Source organism: Dermacentor variabilis, chromosome 4 (assembly GCF_050947875.1).
Source record: "Dermacentor variabilis isolate Ectoservices chromosome 4, ASM5094787v1, whole genome shotgun sequence".
NCBI classification, from domain to species: Eukaryota; Metazoa; Arthropoda; class Arachnida; order Ixodida; family Ixodidae; genus Dermacentor; species Dermacentor variabilis.
The window spans coordinates 188,470,446-188,489,275 of NC_134571.1; the positions used below are offsets into that span (position 1 = coordinate 188,470,446).

General features: G+C 47.4%; 1 protein-coding gene across 2 annotated transcripts in view; it reads left to right on the forward strand.

Annotated features, from left to right (window-relative positions):
* Nucleotides 1–18,830, forward strand: part of LOC142580017 (uncharacterized) — a 111,933-nt gene that overhangs the window by 62,617 nt on the left and 30,486 nt on the right. For both annotated transcript variants that reach the window (XM_075690738.1, XM_075690739.1), the window contains exons 5-6: nucleotides 3,669–3,871; nucleotides 10,086–10,254. In XM_075690738.1, coding sequence (XP_075546853.1) covers nucleotides 3,669–3,871; nucleotides 10,086–10,254 — 372 coding nt within the window. The remainder of the gene's footprint in view (nucleotides 1–3,668; nucleotides 3,872–10,085; nucleotides 10,255–18,830) is intronic.

An 18,830-nucleotide genomic window follows, 5' to 3' on the forward strand; every position in this document is an offset into this window, starting at 1 on the left:
TTCACAGAGGATTTTTAAAAGAGTTCCATGGTCAGAAATTCTGCGCAATAGTGATTTGATTAGGATGTGCATTTCTGAAGGGTGGGCTAATTATGGTAGCTGGTTTGTACTGTAGTTCTTGAAATGAAACTCTAAAATGGTCATGCCTTAAATTGTATTGGGTGTTACTTTAAGGTTACTTTGATAAAAAAATGACGGCGTTTTCTCGAGTTCACCTAGTATCTATACAAAGAGCTTAAATTCATATAGTTTAATAATTTTTCAAAGGCCATCTTTCAAGAAAAAAAGGTGTCGTACGATCACGGGGTCCAAGTATTGCAATGCAGTGACGAGCTTGTTTTTGGAGATATATCAGTCGATCCAATTCTTATTGGCATGTGGTCTCCCATGCCAACAGGCAATAACTAAGATGGGACTGAATTAATGCTTAATACCAAAGGCACTATAACGAAGCAGGAACAAGGCACCTAATTCTAAAGAATAGGGCTATAGACCTCAGACTCTGCCCAGGCGGCGCTGCGGAAAAGCCCGTCAACAGCGCCCCCATCGCAGCCTTGGCGCTAACTGAGTAGTGCAAGGAGAGCTGTCCGTAAGCGAAGGTGCGTAGGCTACAATGGGCCCTTCTCTTTCGTGTTTGTTGAAGCACGGTTTCCTAAAAGTCAAGGACCTGTAATGCGTCTTCCGCCCATCCACGCTTCGGAAAGGAAGTTCAGCAGGGAGAAGTACGTGTACAATATAAAATAAAGTTTCAACTGTTAGCAGGAGCTACAGCATCGCTCTGTACCTTAATTTGAACTTTTCGCAGACGCTTCGTGCAACAAGCGCGCACAAATAAATGCAAATAAACGCGACATTTTCTCTTTACACGCGTGCGTTACTTCGCAATTACTCATCCAATGCTCCTACAGCAACTTTATTGCTCACATTTGAAAAACGCAGTCGAGCAGGCTCAGCACATTGCGAAGCATGCTTGTTGTATCGGCGCAGGACATACAAAATACCGAAAGTAGAAATGAGCTCGCGATACAACGATGCTCTAGAACATGATTTTGAGTTCATAAACGAACCAAAATGTTTGGTTAAGCTGACCTGCCAGATCTCTCCGTTCCACTTGTTGAATCAAGCGGAGGCGGACGTCTGTTAAAAGGTGGAGATATCGATGGCACATAAGCAGGATTGCTCGCAACGTTGTTTTTTCTGTCACCGACGAAGTGGCGGCTGCAGATTCTTCAGTTTTCGCTTGGTTGCCACGGTCCTCCGTCAGGGATACGCAACACAATTACAGAAGAACGAAATTGTCGCACTTTCTCATGCGAGCCGCTGTGTTGTGGGGAATGCAAGTAATCCGATTACCCAACAGGTTGAACGGCCCGTATCCAGCGCTCTCGCCTTTCCCCTTCATACGATCGCGACGGAGATCGGTAAAACTGAGCGTTGTTATTCCGTCCTTCACGTTCATGGCAATTTACAACACAACAGTAGCGTCAATTGCGGCGTTTCTTCGTAGCGCGCAGAGCTATCGCGGTTGCCGTCGTTTCTGCCATCAGTCTGAAGAGTGAGCGAGCAAGCGTTTTATGGCAGTTCGGCGGCGCGTCCGACTAGCGTAGAAATTCATAGGTCTTTGTCTGGGTGTTAAATGCGCAAAACACTCGCAATATGGAACAAAATCTAGTTAAATCGTTGTTTCGCAGTTGCTAGCTGCATAGGCAACGTAGCCAGGGAGTCGGGCTTCGCACTACTCAGTTACTGCCTCTTCGCAACGGCAGGTGGCGCTACGCGTCTTGCAAAACTCCAGAGTCTGACGTCCATTGACCAAGAAATACTCGAATAAATATTCGTTACGTGCGGTGTAAAACTCAGGTTTTCATCAAAAAGTACACCTAAACATTTTAAAGTTGAAGTCCGCTCGATTACGCAAGTATTGAACATGATGCTGATAGCACAGTCACAAGGCTTATTTCTAGTTCTAAAAGCAACATATTTAGTTTCATTGACGGTTAGCTGTTTCCGGTTCTCTGCTAACCAAACTAAAACTTGATCTAACCAGCTATTAGCTGCAGTTTCGAGCACACGTAGGCTGTTACATCAGAAAAATAAACTTGCGTCATCAGCATACGAGGCTTTAACTGGTGTAAGCGGTATATTTACAACCTCGTTTACGCATAGAAAAAAGAATAGTGCTATTTCCTTGTTTTGTGAACAATACATTTTATAACGTCTGTTGCAGTGCAGCAGTGAAGTAATCTTCAATCAGTCATAGGGCCAACCAGCGTATTCAATAGTATGACAGTTCATTTATTAGGATGGTATCTTCAGTGGAGTTGATAGCTTTTCTAAGATCTCGGAAGCCGCCGACCTTCTTTGATGTGTTCTCAAGATTACTGAGACTTTCTCCTTTGATCTTTTGGAAGACGACGCGAGGAGGTAGACGCCAGAGCCACGGTTTATTTAGGCCGGCCAGCCATGGTGCGGAGCGATCGCGGCAGCGGCCGGGGCCGCTCAGATCGGGCGCACCAGCGTGTTCTCGCGCTGCCTGCACACGTGAGCCCATCTACACCTGCCTTGGACGCGATGGTCGCGCCGATAGACTCTTAACAGGCGCCATTCAGTAGATCTGTTATCGCGGAAGTGAAATTGTTCGTCCACAAGGGCGTGCATTTCATCCCGGAATTTAGTTAGTCTGCACTTTAGGAGTCGTCCCGGCACTTTCGAGACAAGAGGAAATGTGGACGTCGATCTGTAACTATTTAAATCTGCGACGGCGCCTTCTTCATGCAACACAATTACTCTGGAGATTTTCACAGAATCGGGAAAGGTGCCATGCGCTAAAGCACTGTTAGAGATATGGCATAATGGAGTCGAGAAAATATGAACAACAGCAGTGATTGGTGCTGCTTCTTATCATCAGTCCTTGTTGTAGTATCCTTTTTCAAGGCCTTCAGCACGAAAAACAATTCCATTTCAGTGCAAGATAGTAGGAAAATAGAGCTCTCAAAAATTAGATATTTTTTAGATTCCATTGTTGAAGCACAAGAGTGCGATGTCCCAACATCATGTAAAAAGTGATAATTCAATTTGTTAGCCAAAGAAGTTTCACTGTATTCACTACAGTCAATCCTTATAGTATAAGGGTTTGCGTTTTACTCATTCCTTTAGACCTGCGAACTGCGTTCCACAATTTCTTTGTGTCGTTAGTACCGTGTGAAACATGTGTTATAATACTTTTTAGTAGGTTTCTTGAGGCCCGCAGTCAACTTGTTTGTTATTTTCTTGTATGTAATTAATGGGAAGATACCTTTAGCGAATAAATGTATCAAATATTTTTGACGTTCCTGCATTCCTTTATATATAGGTCGATTTACACACGGCTTCCTAGCCTTCTTGTACCCCTTAATTTGTTCTAATAGGACAGCAGCATTGTAACACGAAATTATTAGCTCAATAAACGTACCAGACCAAATATTCGGATCATTCTGACAATACACCATTTGAAGCCACTTCCAAAAGCGTCCTTCAAGGGATGCTCGTTGGCGGTTTTACTTTAGTAATATTTCTAACAAAGCGACGTGTAAAGAACGAGCAGTAGTGGTGAGCGTCACAGCACGCGCTAAGGCTGCACTTTATATCTCGGCAATGCTTGTTCGGACACTAATAGAGCGTTTCTGCAGGGAATCTTTACCATGGGCGTCGCGGAACGGTTTGTATCAACGGCCCCATTTCGCGACATCGAAGAGGGCTCGTATCGTGAGGTTCCCGTCGAAGATCCAAGAAACTGCGTGCTCGGTATTTGCTACACGTCTGGCACGACAGGTCTGCCCAAAGGCGTGGTCATCACCCACTACGGCTTCGTCGCAAATATGGCGATTGCAGGGTACGTACATTCACGATCACTGTAGCTACTACTTATGTCACGGGGACAACTTATCTTGGCATGAAGCGAAGGCTAGTCGGGGGAGGGCAAGGGGGCTGGCTCACTTTCTGCACAATCTTACTTTGCTGAATAGTACGGCCGCTTGCAGGTGGTCCCAGTTTTTGGTTTCCTTGCACGCTGTGTACGCCCTATAGCTAGCTAACTTCACAACCTCCAGAATTGCCCTGAATCTTTGTTCAAATTTAACGTGACATTTATTTTACATTTTCGAATGATATGAGTGCCGTATTTGCAGTAGCGAACAGGCGTGGCGGTAATGTGGCGCGGTCCAAAAAAATAAACAAAAAGAATAATATACGCGAAAATATGGAACAAATACTACACGGAAGTGCACAATCATTTAATATTATGTGTAACTGACGACATAATTGACATCATTGACATGGTAATAATAAATCCAGTTAAACTCATTTGAGATAGGAAAATGTGAAACATAAACATATATTTAGGGAACTCTTTAAGCAGTGCATAAAGAGACATTTTGTCTAGGTCCAGTAACTTCCATGGCAGTGCCAAGAAAAGTTATCCCCGTATCTATTCAGGCACGTTGCCTTTGAAGCAGTGCAGTTCATTGCTTTGCTAAAGTGTGAACTAGAAACCATGCACTAAAGACAGTGCAATGGTGACTCTTTGTACACAAAAGATATTTTCGGCGACTTTCCTGTATTTTCTGATTTCGCTTCGCACATAAAGAAATCAATACAGGCGAACTCAAATCGTAGTGTTCCTGCAATAATTTAGGTAATGTGAGGCAGCCGGGATACCCGATTGGTGAAGTCACAGCAGGATGCCACATTTAATGGCGGTCGAAGTAGGCCGCCAACGCGACTGTGATGAGGACATTGGCGTTGACTTGTTGCTGAGCATGCCTTGTTTTTGCGAAACATTCAAAGGCATGCGCGAACGCCACAGAGGAGCAGAAGAGTGGCACAGTCCACCATGTACACTTTCTGTTTCATCCTTGCGGCCCACGTTGATAGTGTAAATATTTGCCTCGTCTAAGAATAATCGCGGCCCTACGGTGACGTCAGCAAAGAGACTCGCTTGTGCCGTCTTCTATGCTCGGGATGCTCATGCCTTCCTTCTGCGCTCAATCTCTCCGGTGGCATGGTGCTCTGAAATTGTTCTCTGTATGCTTGCTAGTATTTACTTGTTGAAATAGCTTTAGTAGATCAGCGAATTAATTATTTTTAACCGCCAATCCCCAATATTGTGACTCAATGGCGAAATATCACGCCAGACTGGTTACAATTTGATGGACGCCGCTTCGCAAACAAACCGGCATTTTTTAGCTGAATCCCCAATTCACCTATGAATAAGCACGGTTTCATAGACAGTAATTAGGGCATTACAGACTATGTCTTCCATGTTGTCCAAACGAAGTTGAGATGATACGGATAAACGGATTCCTTGGAAGTAATTTTACCAAAGCAACGTACAAGAAAGAATGGCGCGCGGTCATAATTTAACGAGTGTTTTAAATGTTAACCATTTCACATACATGCCTAACAAAAACTAGACGGTGTATTTCGTCGCGAGGCATGGATCCTTTTGTCTGAAGTTCGTAACCATTGCCAGCCTTGGGAAAAGTTGAGTCTCCTCATTTCTTTAGAATAGGGAATTTCGCCCAATTTCTCCCCCTAACTGAAACTAAACTGCACAAACGCATATAACAGGGCTCGTATAAGACATCGATGTGTACAGTAACAGTTCCATCCACACCGTCAGTAGGGCATAAAAATCGTGAAGGGGTAAACTGGCTCACTCATGTTGGTCATTTGAATGGCTTAGCTGATTGTTCCGTCTCCTGCTCAATGTGCGTGGAGTGCATATGTAGAGACGAAAAAAAAAAGGGAGCGGCCTCATTCCACCCTAATCGGCGGCGAGAATATCCGAGTCAGACATTCAGGGTCAAGAGAGAGATCCCCCTGTGAGGTGTCTGTACCATCACTGGAAGCAGAGTTGCTTCCAGTGATGGTACAGAGAGTTTCACAAGCGAGCGCATAAATTCCGCCAATATTATAAAATAGAATCGTCATAGAAAATTAGCGTCGGTTGTACGAACAATTGAGAACAATGTCGACCTCTTTCTAATATTGTTAAGTTATACGATTTACACAACAAATATATGTGCTCTACTAGTCGCCTGTTTTTAGTTCCGGTAGACACCAATAATATATCGCATTTTAACGCGATGGCGTTAAGGAGCCCGCGTCGGAGAAAAATCTGGCGCCGGCAGCGACGGTGGCGTCCCGCATCGGCGTGCGGCATCGGACGTCGGCTCAAATGTTTTCGAACAACAGATACCCAGGCCGTTCATGTAACGTAAGAAATTGACTGATGTAATTGAATTTCTCAAGCTAAAATACGCGGAAACATCGTAAACTACAACTTACGCACAACCTACAGACATGATAGCACTCGGATTCTAGTTTGAATTACGAGAAAACATAATCCTGTTATGCGAAAACTCAAACAAAGCCCTTTTCCAGCGTTTCTACAATGCACAGACCGGAGACGTAGTCCGCCATTTGCGTACGCTGGCGCGTAAATATTGTCACGTGGTAGTGGCGGTTAAGGAACCTGCAAAACTGTGATTAACGAAACGAGCGTTTTATTGGGCAAACTTGTGCCCTCAAAAACAGACTACACTTATAGCACAACGGTAGCGGCGAACACACTCGGCGATTGTCAAAAATCTGATCAACAGGCCAATCGCGTCGGCTTTTATACATGAACCGTCGAATGTTCCAGACTAATCGCTGGGACCCGCGCGCCTTCCACAAAGTTCTACATCATTCGCGTCTCGCACACATGCAATCAGATTACACAAGGTTCGGTCACAGACAGTGGATGGAACCATCGATAACATTCCAGAAACTTCCCACACATGCAAGCACATTCTGCGCTGTGCGATAACATTTGTTAGGCGGTGAAACGTGCCGCCGGATGAAGACACGTACACGAGTACCCCCCTCTTAAAGAGCATCGACCCGATGCTGCAAACAGACGAAAGTAATAAAGAAAAGCGCTTGCAGCAACGAAAAAAAAAGACAAAATAAAGAAGTTCGTCAGCGTCCGTAAAAGGCTTTAAGACGCACCGCGTGGGCCACTTCAGATCGTGCGCGGCGCCGCTGTCCAGTGCGCCAAAACATCGGATGACCTTGTAGGGTCCGAAATAGCGTCACAGTAGTTTCTCACTGAGTCACTGAGTCCTCGTCGGCGTATTGGGGTCCATACCCAAACACGGTCGCCGGGCTGGTACTCGACGAAGCGTCGCCGGAGGTTGTAGTGTCGGCTGTCGGTCCACTGCTGGCTCTTGATCCGCAGGCGGGCGAGCTGTCGCGCTTCTTGCGCGCGCTGGAGATAGGTAGCGACGTCAAGATTCTCCTCGTCAGTGACGTGCGTCAGCATGGCGTCGAGTGTCTTCGTCGGGTTCCTGCCGTAAACCAGCTTGAACGGCGTGATCTGTGTTGTTTCTTGCACCGCCGTGTTGTAAGCGAATGTTATGTACGGCATGACGGAATCCCAGGTCTTGTGTTCAACGTCAACGTACATTGCTAGCATGTCGGCGAGGGTCTTATTCAGCCGCTCCGTAAGACCATTCGTCTGCGGATGGTAGGATATTGTCCTCCTGTGCCTTGTCTGACTGTATTGCAGAATGGCTTGAGTGAGCTTCGCTGTAAAGGCCGTTCCTCGGTCGGTGATGAGGACTTCTGGGGCGCCATGTTGCAGCAGGATGTTTTCGACAAAGAATTTCGCCACTTCGGCTGCGCTACCTTTCGGCAGTGTTTTAGTTTCAGAGAAGCGGGTGAGGTAGTCCGTCGCCATGACGATCCACTTATTTCCGGTTGTTGACGTCGGAAAGGGTCCCAACAAATCCATCCAGATCTGCTGGAATGGTCGGCAAGGAGGCTCGATTGGCTGTAGTAATCCGGTGGGCCTTGTCGGTGGTGTCTTGTGTCGCTGACAGTGTCGGCATCTCCTGACATAAGGGGCGACGTCGGCGGTCAGGCGCGGCCAATAATACCTTTCCTGCATCCTCGATAGTGTCCGGGAAAATCCGAGGTGTCCAGCGGTGGGATCGTCATGTAGGGCGTGCAATACTTCTGGACGCAGTCCTGACGGGACAACAAGAAGGTAGTAGGCACGCACTGGTGAGAACTTCTTTACGAGTAGGTCGTTTTGAAGCGAGAACGAAGACAATCCTCGCTTAAATGCCCTAGAGACAACGTCGGTGTGCCCTTCCAAATACTCGACGAGGTTTTCCAACTCCGGGTCTGCTCGCTGCTGTTCAGCAAAGTCTTCCGCGCTTAAAATGCCAAGGAAGGCGTCGTCATCTTCGTCATCCTGCGGCGGCGAGTCAATGGGGGCGCGTGATAGGCAATCGGGATCCGAGTGTTTTCGTCCGGACTTATAGGTTACAGTGATATATTGTTGCACTCTTAGGTTCCACCGCGCTAGCCGTCCTGAAGGATCCTTTAAGTTCGCTAGCCAACAGAAGGCGTGTTGGCTAGCGCGGATCATGGTTTATTGATGGATCAAGGATTAGCGCGGATCATGGATGGATTAGGCGAACGCCTAATCCATAAGAAAGGGGACGCCAATGACATGAAAAAAATATAGGCTGATCTATTTACTAAGGTAACCGCAAATAGAATCAGGAACACCTTAGACTTCTGCCAAACAAAGGACTAGGCAGGATTTCGTAAAGGCTACTCAATAATACACCATATTCACATTATCAATCAGGTGGTAGAGAAATGTGCGGAATATCACCAATTCTTTTATATAGTTTTCATTGATTATGAGAAAGCGTTTGATTCAGTCGAAACCTCAACAGTCATGCAGGCATTACGGAATCAGAATGTAAAAATACTGAAATATATCTGCAGCTGCTTCACAGCCACCGTAGTGCTCCATAACGAAAGCAACAAGATCCCAATAAAGAAGGGTGTCAGGCAGGGAGATACGATCTTTCTAATGCTATTCGCAGCGTGTTTCCAGGAGGCATTCAGAGACCTCGATTGGGAAGAATTGGGATAAGAGTTAATGGAGAATACCTTAGTAACTTGCGATTCGCTGATGATATTGCGTTGCTTAGTAACTCAGGGGACCAACTGCAATGCATGCTCACTGACCTGGACAGGCAAAGCAGAAGGGTGGGTCTAAAAATTTATCTCCGAATAGCTAAAGTAATGTTTAACAGTCTCGGAAGAGAACAGCAGTTTACGATAGGTAGCAAGGCACTGGAAGTGGTAACAGAATACATCTACTTAGGGCAGGTAGTGACCGTGAATCCGGATCATGAGACGGAAATAAGCAGAAGCATAAGAATGGGCTGGGGTGCGTTTTGCAGGCATTCTCAGATTATGAACAGCAGATTGCCATTATCCCTCAAGAGAAAATGTATAACAGTTGTGTCTTTACCAGTACTCATCTACAGAACAGAAACCTGGAGCCTCACGTAAAGGGTTCTACTTAAATTGAGAACGACATAACGAGCTACGGAAAGAAGAATGAGGTGTGTAACGTTAAGGGATTAGAAGAGAGCAGATCGGGTGAGGGGACAAGCGCGAGTTAATAACATCTTAGTTGAAATCAATAAAAAGGAATGGGGGGGGGGGGGGGCATGGGCAGAGGCATGTAATGAGGAGGGAAGATAGCCGATGCTCATTAATGGTTACGGACTGGATTCCAAGAGTAGGATAGCATAGCAAGGGGCGGCAGAAAGTTAGGTGGGCGGATAAGATTAAGAAACTTGCAGGAACAACATGGCCACAATTAGTACATGACCGTGGTAGTTGAAGTATGGGATAGGCCTTTGCATTGCAATGGGCGTATCCAGGCTGATGATGATGATGATAGTCTATTCTTTAGTGCTCTTTGTAAAAACAAAGGTGTGACCCCCCCTCGCGCAACGCGCGCTAGTCGCAACCTGCAAGGTACCTGTATAAATAAGTGCAGATCTCTGCAATCAATACTACACCCATTCGTTCCCACTACACGTTTAGAACCCGTCACTTTACGAGGTAATGTAATTCCAAAATACTTCGGAAACTACTTGAGTGGTGGCCTTCCAAAATCGAATCAAATAAATAGCGCATACAAATCACTTCAAACAACAATTTGTTGGATACGCTAATAATCGCAGGCCCTGCTTTTCCTGGGACGCCAGCGACGTGGTGCTCATTGCGGCCCCTATTACACACGGCTCCGGCTTCGTATGCATCACTTTCGGAGTCCTACTGGGCGCCACCGTGGTTATGGCAACACCAAGCGCCAATCTGACGCAAATCAGCCAGCTCATCACCCAGTACAAGGTAAAAGGGCGGTAGCGATTTGCGTCTGCCTGATGAACTATATATATCTGGCAACATGCTTCACCTGCAGCCTAAATTTCTTCTGATTTATTTACTAATTTAAATACACATAGCACCGCTTGGACGTTACTGTCGGGTTGATACAACGCTGCTTAAATACAAAGATGATATACATTGTCTTTGGGTAAATTAGTTCAAACATGAGTTAAACAAATTCGTTCGGGTTGCTGTCATCACACATGCATACATATTAATGACTCGCTGTAGTAATTGACCAAAGTATCACAAAAAATATACTAACTTGTTTTAACCGAAGGGTTCAGATGAATGATCTGTACTGAAGGCATTGGGCAGTGGGCATAGTGCTGATGAAAAGAACGACGAATACCAGAAGCGCTCGCTTGCCCGTTTCGCTAGCACCGACTTGTTTCAGTTTCAGTCTTAAGTTTCAGGCTGTAAACCAAGAGCAAGTGCTGCTAGGTGAACACCCCCTTTGTATTTGGTGCAAGCGCGGGGTTTCTCTTCGACATCCTGGAACGCCGCAGTCGGACGCTAACACCAGCTATTGAAATCGGTGATCCGCGACCGTCCCAGGCTGCTGCTCCCGTGCCGCCGGCCGTCGTCTGCTCTGGCGTCATCCAGCAGGGTGATCTGCTATGTTTAGCGGCACAGACGACCATTACGTGGAAGACTAGCTCGCCGAATATGACTGTGTAATCACCTATAATAAGTGGGACGACCGCGCCAAGCCAACTAATGTGATCTTTTACTTGATTGACGTGGCCAACCTATGGTTCCGCAATCATGAATCCGATCTTACCACCAGTCGGCTTTCACGACAACTTTGGCAGAAGTGTTCGGCCGTCCCACCGTTTGGCGGCTTCGTGCTGAGCAGCGCTTGCGTGGCCGAGCTCAACGCCATGACAAGAACTTCACCAGTTACATTGAAGACGTGCTCTTGCTCTGCAAACGCGTCAACTCATCTATGGGTGGAGCTGACAAGATCAAGCACGCCATGAAAGGCACTGATGACCATGCCATCCCGATGCTCGTCGCGAAGAATCCCCGGACGATTGCCGAGGTCATACAGCTCCGCCAGCAGTACGACGAGCTGCGCAACCAGCGTGCCTCAACACACACTGCTGAGCAGGACACCGCGGATCTATCTCCCTTGGATTTTGGCCGCGACGCTGCCGACATCTCTGCTTTAATGCCGGAGATAAAGCAGTTCTTCCTCCAGGAAGTCGCACGCCAACTCTCTCTCGCAACTAGTACACCCGAGCCGTCGACAACCTTGGCTCCTTCGCTTCGTCGCGTCATTCAGGCGCAAGTTGCCGCAGTTCTGCCACCTGACCCTTCTCCGCAGCCTGCTCTTGGACCGCTAACTTACGCTGACGCTGTCGCCCAGCCTTACGCTCCTCCGGCTCCTGACGTCCACCGGACCACTGGTACCTTCCTTGTGCCGCCACCACCTTCAGGTCCGATTCTCGTCCCGTACTCGGCCGCTGGAGCCCCTGTCGTCTCCCGTGGCGAACACCTGATAACAAGGCTATACGCTATTCCTGCAAATTTCCGGGTCACGTGGCACGATTCTGCCGCCGTGGCATCCTCTGTTTACTTGTGAGTGGGGGCGCCTCAAGCTACAGGGCTGCTCGACTTCCGCGTTCTGATCCATCCAATCTGCCTCCAGACTCCTCTTACAGTCGCCGCCCCTTCGATTCAAGCCGGTTGCTTTCCCCAAGTCGCCGAGCCACTTCCCCAATGGTTCGCCGACCCAGCCCTGCAGCCCAAAAGGAAATCTAACATTTACGTTTTACCTTTTTTAGCGCACGAAAAGGGATGAGAGACAGAGGTATGACGCGGACACTGTGTCCACGTCGTACTTCTGTTTCTCGTCCCTTTTCGGGCGCTAAAAACGTAAAAGTTATGGAATACCTACATGCCGAAACTTACGCTCTTTCAAGTTAGAAATCTAACAGTCGCAGTTCCAGAGGCAAGAACGGTGTTCACGTCGACTATTTCAAGATCATTCCTCTCCGGCGAACGAAATTGAACTGTCCGTAGACGGCGTCACCGTACACGCACTTACTGACACTGGAGCCGACGTTTCTCTTATTAATGAGTTTTGCCGCAATCCGCCTCTTTCATGGCGCGACGGCGCTAGCGCCCTCCCCTAGCGGATTAGTCGCGAAACGTTTTGGAAAGTCGCGCGGGTGGCCGCGCGCCCGAGAAAAAAGAAAGCGCTCGGACGCGCGATGCTTCAAACACTCATGCCGTGTACCGCGTTGAAACTCTACTGGTAGCTCGACGTCGGTGCGGCGCCGAAAACGTGCGTAGCGTAAGATCGCAACTCCACTTTAAAGGAGAAAGCGGCCAGGGCATCGTCCGAGTTGTCAGGACTGCACCGTGAGCCAGGTAGTTGCCGCCTTTCATTGAGAGAACGCTTTAGCTCGGGCCCAACTCCGACGCGGCCTATTCAAGTACACGTAAAAACGCAAAAACATTTTTCTGAGATAACCCCCGGACCGATTTTAATGAAATTTGGTGCATCTGAGAGAGAAAGTTAAATTCTAGTGACTGTTGGAAGTGGAATTTTGAGTTAGGGCTGGAAGTTTGTAAAAAAGATTTTCAATAATTCAGAAGTTTGAAAAATATAGAAGCACGAAGTTTACAAACTGCATCAATAACAGATATCGCGGTTCTGTAAACGGCATCCATTAGATCATTCAAAGCGGACAAATTTCATATGTTATTTTACATATTACGTGAATTTGTTACGTTGTTTACGAGGGTTCTGTAAAAGTTGTATTTACATATTAATAATTTTTTTCATATTCATGTGTAAGATGTCAAATTTGTCCTCTTTATATGTGCTATTAGGTGCAATTCACAGAATTGCGATATCATTTTTCCTTACTGAGTTACAGAGTTGTAAACTAGATAATTTCGTTTTCGGAAAATTTGCGATTTTTGCCAATTTTTAATAAGGAATTGACAACCTAAATCGAAAATTACAAACCAACAGTCACTAGATTTTACGTTTTTCATTTAAATGTAACAAACCCCGTCAAATTTGGTGCAGTGGTTGCCGAGAAAAACGAATTTTCCTTTTACATGTATTTAGATAGTAGCAACCGAGCTAAAGCTTCCTCATAATGGCTCGCTAATTTAACGAAAAACCCGTACGTTTAACTTGGGCGACACTTAAGTACATCACGTTGCTGACGAAGTCTTTTTGCAGCGTCGGTCCTCATTTGCTGGTGGTGGCAGCGCGTTCCTGACTGCACGTACTCGTAAGGCGTGGCAACACGGGGTCGGTACGAGACCGACAAGACGCTCACTGCAATGATTGACCGACTATTGTGCGTCTCTGAAACGTTTTTATCATACCAGGTCGACAAAGACGCAACCGACGAGCGCGAGGTGTACTGGGACAGGGTTTCTTACCGAAGGCACCGGGAAAATCAGCGTGCCAGCCATCCATCGCTCGACCGAACCCCGCACGATCGGCCGTCGAACCGACAACACGATAGCGACAGCGTCTTCGTTTGTATATATAATTAATCGTGCTGAAGATGAGTCGAGCACGCCTACCAAGTTGAAATGCACAAGCGTTAACCCTCTCAAGCGGTGCTCACGAAGCTTGACCCAATGTCGATCCTGTTCAGCGAAGGTTAACCTGGCGCAGTCGAGTTCGTGCACTCGCTACTGGTGGACCTGAACTGAAATGCAAGCAGTTAGGTGGAACTAAACTGCATTTATAGTTCAATTCTGGCCTTACCGATTTGAAATCAACTACACTTCACTTCGCACGGCGCGTACACAATAAGCAGTAAGCGGCGACACAGCGCTGTGCCAACATCGATCTGTACGTCCCCGTACCTTTAGGCTTTCGGCCGCATTCGCTGCGTACATGGATGGGTCTGCACGTGTTGCTTTGCCGACACATTTCTCAATTTCAGAGATGCACTGTTTGCCTCCGCATTAAGCGGCAAACAAGAGATGGTGTATTTGGTATACAGCAGCATAAACAACCGTCTCGTTCATTTATACCAACGCCGTGTGAGCGATCACATCCGCACGTTTTCGTGAGAGAACAACATGGCCTACAAATGAGCACTTGTGCGAGCACAGTTTTCTCTAATAATGCTCTATAGCACGCTAAAATTGTAAGTGTAAAGAAAAGCGAAAATGAGTTAATTAACAGCCCGTAATATATGTATATGGATCACAGTTGCCGTTGTTTAAGTGGTTCGGCCGTTCATATTGAGTCGTCTCAGGGTGCAACAACGTGGCACATATGCGCAGTTATGCATGTTTTGCTACATTTTGACACTATTTCATATCAGCGATGGACCTTTTCTACAATATTTGACGATAACGACCTGGAGCTGTAGATGTCGATGTAAACAAGGGAACCTCTTTAATCCGACGTAGAAGGCTGCGCTCGAAGACTTTTTGAGTATGCGAAACGTCTAAATAATGTGTAAAAAGAATACAAAAAGTGATGTCCAAGTGCAGAAACCAGTGAAAAATTCCAAGGCAGCCGTGCCGCCAAACGGAACTCAGCGCGCCTTTATCGGCTGCACTGTTCGCAGAACAGCGCGCTCAGGACTGCTGCCCCAGTAGTCATTGAGTGCTACATGGCTTCAGGAACGACATGCTGTCCCGAAGAAGCCATTAATAATGATTCGCGATCCACGAAATGCACAACCGACGCGCACTGAACGTGGGCGTAGGTGCACAAATCAACCGACGAAAGCCCCGGGACCCTTCCAAAACGTTTTCAGCGGCTTCCGGCAGAGGGCAGCACAGGAAAATGAAAGAGGCGGATTTGAGCAAAGTGACCACTTCCCTTATCTCTCTTTCTCTGCGTACGGCAAGCTCGCATTTTATTTAGCCTTCATCTTCGTGCACAGCACGGGTCGTCATTCAAAGCATTGTGTATGTTGTCGAATTCGTTGTCCCATCGCGTTGCTCGCATGACGTTATCCTTGGATAGAATTTCCATCAGTTAATCAAGTGCTTGTCGACTGCGCTCGTGCCGAACTTACATTATCACTGCAGTGCTTCGAATCTGAGAATCACTAAAGTTTTTGCCGCCTCTGACATGGAAATCGCACCTTTCTCCGCCACTCTGGTTCGTATGTCATGTAATTCTGCTCCGAACTCATCTGCTTTGTTTACGCCATCGGCCTCTTGTGCACGCCGCCGAAACTTTCTGCTTCCGTTTGCTGTCATCATTTTTTTCCATGGTTCTGCTGCCATTCATGCATACAATCCCTCCGCCTGTCCATCATCCCTAATCCGTGGTGGGTGCCTGGGTACCTCTGAAGCATTCGATTGCGTTCTACCATATTTGGTGATACGGCATTACTTCCAATTTGTGCTGTCGCTCCTCCCGCCGCGACAGATGTCCCTGTAGACGTCTTCGATCGTGCCGTCGCCGCTGAACTCACACCTGCGCAGCACACAGAAATTATCAAGCTCTTCCAGCGTTTTCGTGCCTCATTTGACATTGACCAACCATCCTTGCGCTTAGCGTCCGAAGTAGTTCACCGTATTGACACCGCCAACAAACACCATTGTGCCAGCGTCGGTATCGTGTGTCGGCCGCTGAACGCCGGATCATCGACCAGCAGGTTGACGACATGCTAGGGTGGGGAATGATCCAGCCCCTTAACAGTCCCTGGGTATCTCCTGTTGTCCTCATTAAAAAAAAAGATGGTTCCATACGGTTCTGCGTCGACTATCGCCGCCTTAACTTCATAACGTGCAAAGATGTCTATCTTCTGCCGCGCATTGACGATACCTTCGACAATCTGCAGGGAGTGTAATTCTTTTCCTCGCTGGACCTGCGCTCCGGGTACTGGCAAGTGCCAATGGCAGGGGCCGATCGCCAAAAGACAGCTTTTGTAACACCTGATGGGCTATATGAATTTACTGTCGCACCCTTCCGCCTCTGCAACACGCCTGCCACTTTCGAGTGAATGACGGACACCATTCTTCGAGGGCCAAAGTGTAAAACGTGCCTTGTTATTTAGATGACATCGTGGTTTTTTCCACCGACTTTGCGTCGCACCTCAGCCGCCTCGAGCGTGTCCTCTGCAAGACTGCGACTAAATTTGAAGAAATTCCACTTCGGCTTTTGCACGCTTACTATTCTCGGCAATGTATTTTCAGAAGTTGAGATCCTCCTGAACGCCACGAAACCTAGGCCGTATCCGAGTTCCGTAAACCAATCAACACGAGAGAGCTTCGCAGTTTCATCGGCCGATGCTCATTTCCGACGCTTTGTGCGTAACTTTGCCTCTATCATCGCCCGCTTGACGTCACCGGCAGTTCTGACCTATCAGCCTCGCCCACGACGTGCGACGACGCATTCCAAGAACTGCGAAACGTTCTCACCTCGCCTGCAATACTGCGAAACTGCGATCCCTCTGCTCCTACTGAGATCCATGCGAACGCTAGTGGTGTCGGGCTCGGCATTGTTTTTGCACAACTCAAGGATGGCTTTTAAGGGTACGTCGTCGCGTATGCCAGCAGCACCCATACCAAAGGAGACGCGAACTACTTGGTTAACGAGAAGGAATGACTGGCCATCATTTGGGATATCGGAAAAATTTGTTCTTATGTGTATGGGCGTCCATTTGACATCGCGACCGGACATCATGCCCTATGCTGGTTCTTTTCACTAAAAGATCCAACTGGTCGGCAGGCCCGTTGGGCATTGCACCTGCTAGAGTACGACATCCACGTTTATCACTTAGGCCGAAAGCATTCAGACGCAGACGCTCTATCCCGGTCACCCATGCCTTCTCGTCCTGCCCACTCGTCTATTTACACCTGCGGTGGCTTCGCCCTCAACATTTCCGACATGTCATCAGAGCAGTGCAAAGACCTATGGATCTTTTCGCTTATTGACTTCTTGTCTAGCCAGTCGCGAGCGCCGATCTCTCGGACGCTCCGTCGCCTAGCCACGCTCTTCATCATTCGGGATAACCTGCTGTACCGCCGCAAATACAATTCAAGCGGTCGCAAGTGGTTGCTTGTTATATAGCAAAACCTTCGCTCCGACATCTGTGCCACATTCTACGACGACCCACAATGTCGCCACGCTGGCGTATTAAGGTAGTACTCTCGCCTGCAGCTTCGGTACTACTGGCGCGGTATGTACCGTTTCGTTCGCCAGTACGTCCGGTTATGCGACATATGCCTACGACGCAAGACGCCGCCTCAACATACCGCCGGCCCCTTGCAACCTTTACCATGTCCCGTGAGAGCGTTCGACCGCGTCGGCATTGACCTATACTGTCCGCTTCCCAACACTTCAGGCGGCAACCGCTGGTTTATTGTTGCTATCGACCACCTCACGCGGTACACTGAAACTTCAGCTCTAGCATCTGCCGCAGAAAAAGACGTCGCTTGTTTTATCCTTCCAAACCTGATTTTACGCCATGGAGCACCTTGAGAATTATATATACATATATATATATATGTATATATATATATATATATACAATGGTGGCAGTGCGTGCGTGAGTCACCCTTCTATTTCTTTGCATAAGAAAGAGATTAAGTGCCATAACAGTTATCTCTCAGGTAGACTGGCACATCTACCTGACTGACACGTGGTGATACCATTCCTTAGCTTGCGCAGATGAGTTTTGTTTCTTCTTTCTTTTTTCGCCTCGGTACTCCCTTCAGTTGATAGGCGGCGTTTGTGTTGTCCACTACTCTACTTTTGTATCCTGTCTGCACGCCTCACCTCTTTTTTCCATAATGAAACACATGCGCACGTTCACGACTGCTTTATTTTGGAAGGTGCTTGAAACAAATAGCTCACTTAGGTACACTTGTCAAGATATCTGCGGCACAAAGAACGGGGCAGCATAAAATCACTGTAGCTCACAAAAACAAAGACGAACATTTTCAATGTGCCGAAATTCAACGTTTCGTGCCGCACAGACAGGGACACTCCTTATCTGTGAGGGCTATTGATGGTTGGCTTATGCATTCTTCCAAGTTTCCTAATGAAGATGCTTGTGCTATCTTGCGGTTGAGTTGTTCTCTTTTCCTTTTGAGGATCCGTGCTGCGCGAACGCTGGGGTGCATCCCCACTCTCTGCAATGTAGTCCGGACAGGTCAAACCGAGCTTAGTTTCTCAGGGACAGCTGGTGTTCCCGAAGGCGTGTGCTAGCGCACTTTCCACTTTCCCCCACGTAAGATTTTCGGCGTGATAAGAACATCCGGTAAACGATGCCTGCATTAGAAGGAACGTAGGAACAAGTGTAGTTCACTTGACATACACCTACAAGGGTGGAAGAGGCAGTTTCGTTCCCTCCTTGTTGCGGTACTTTGAAAGCTTTCCTGCGAGTGAGAGTTCGCATTCCTTACCGCAGGGCTATATTCTTTAGTCCGTGCGATAATCCGTGCATATGCGGAATTACAGTGAGCTTTTTCTGTAAATGTCGTGCCGAAAGTATTACGTATGGCACAGTAGAATGTGCGTGAACACATGCGTTCGAGTACTGTATACTGCCCGAAAGTATAGACGCACCCCAACGTTTTCCAGC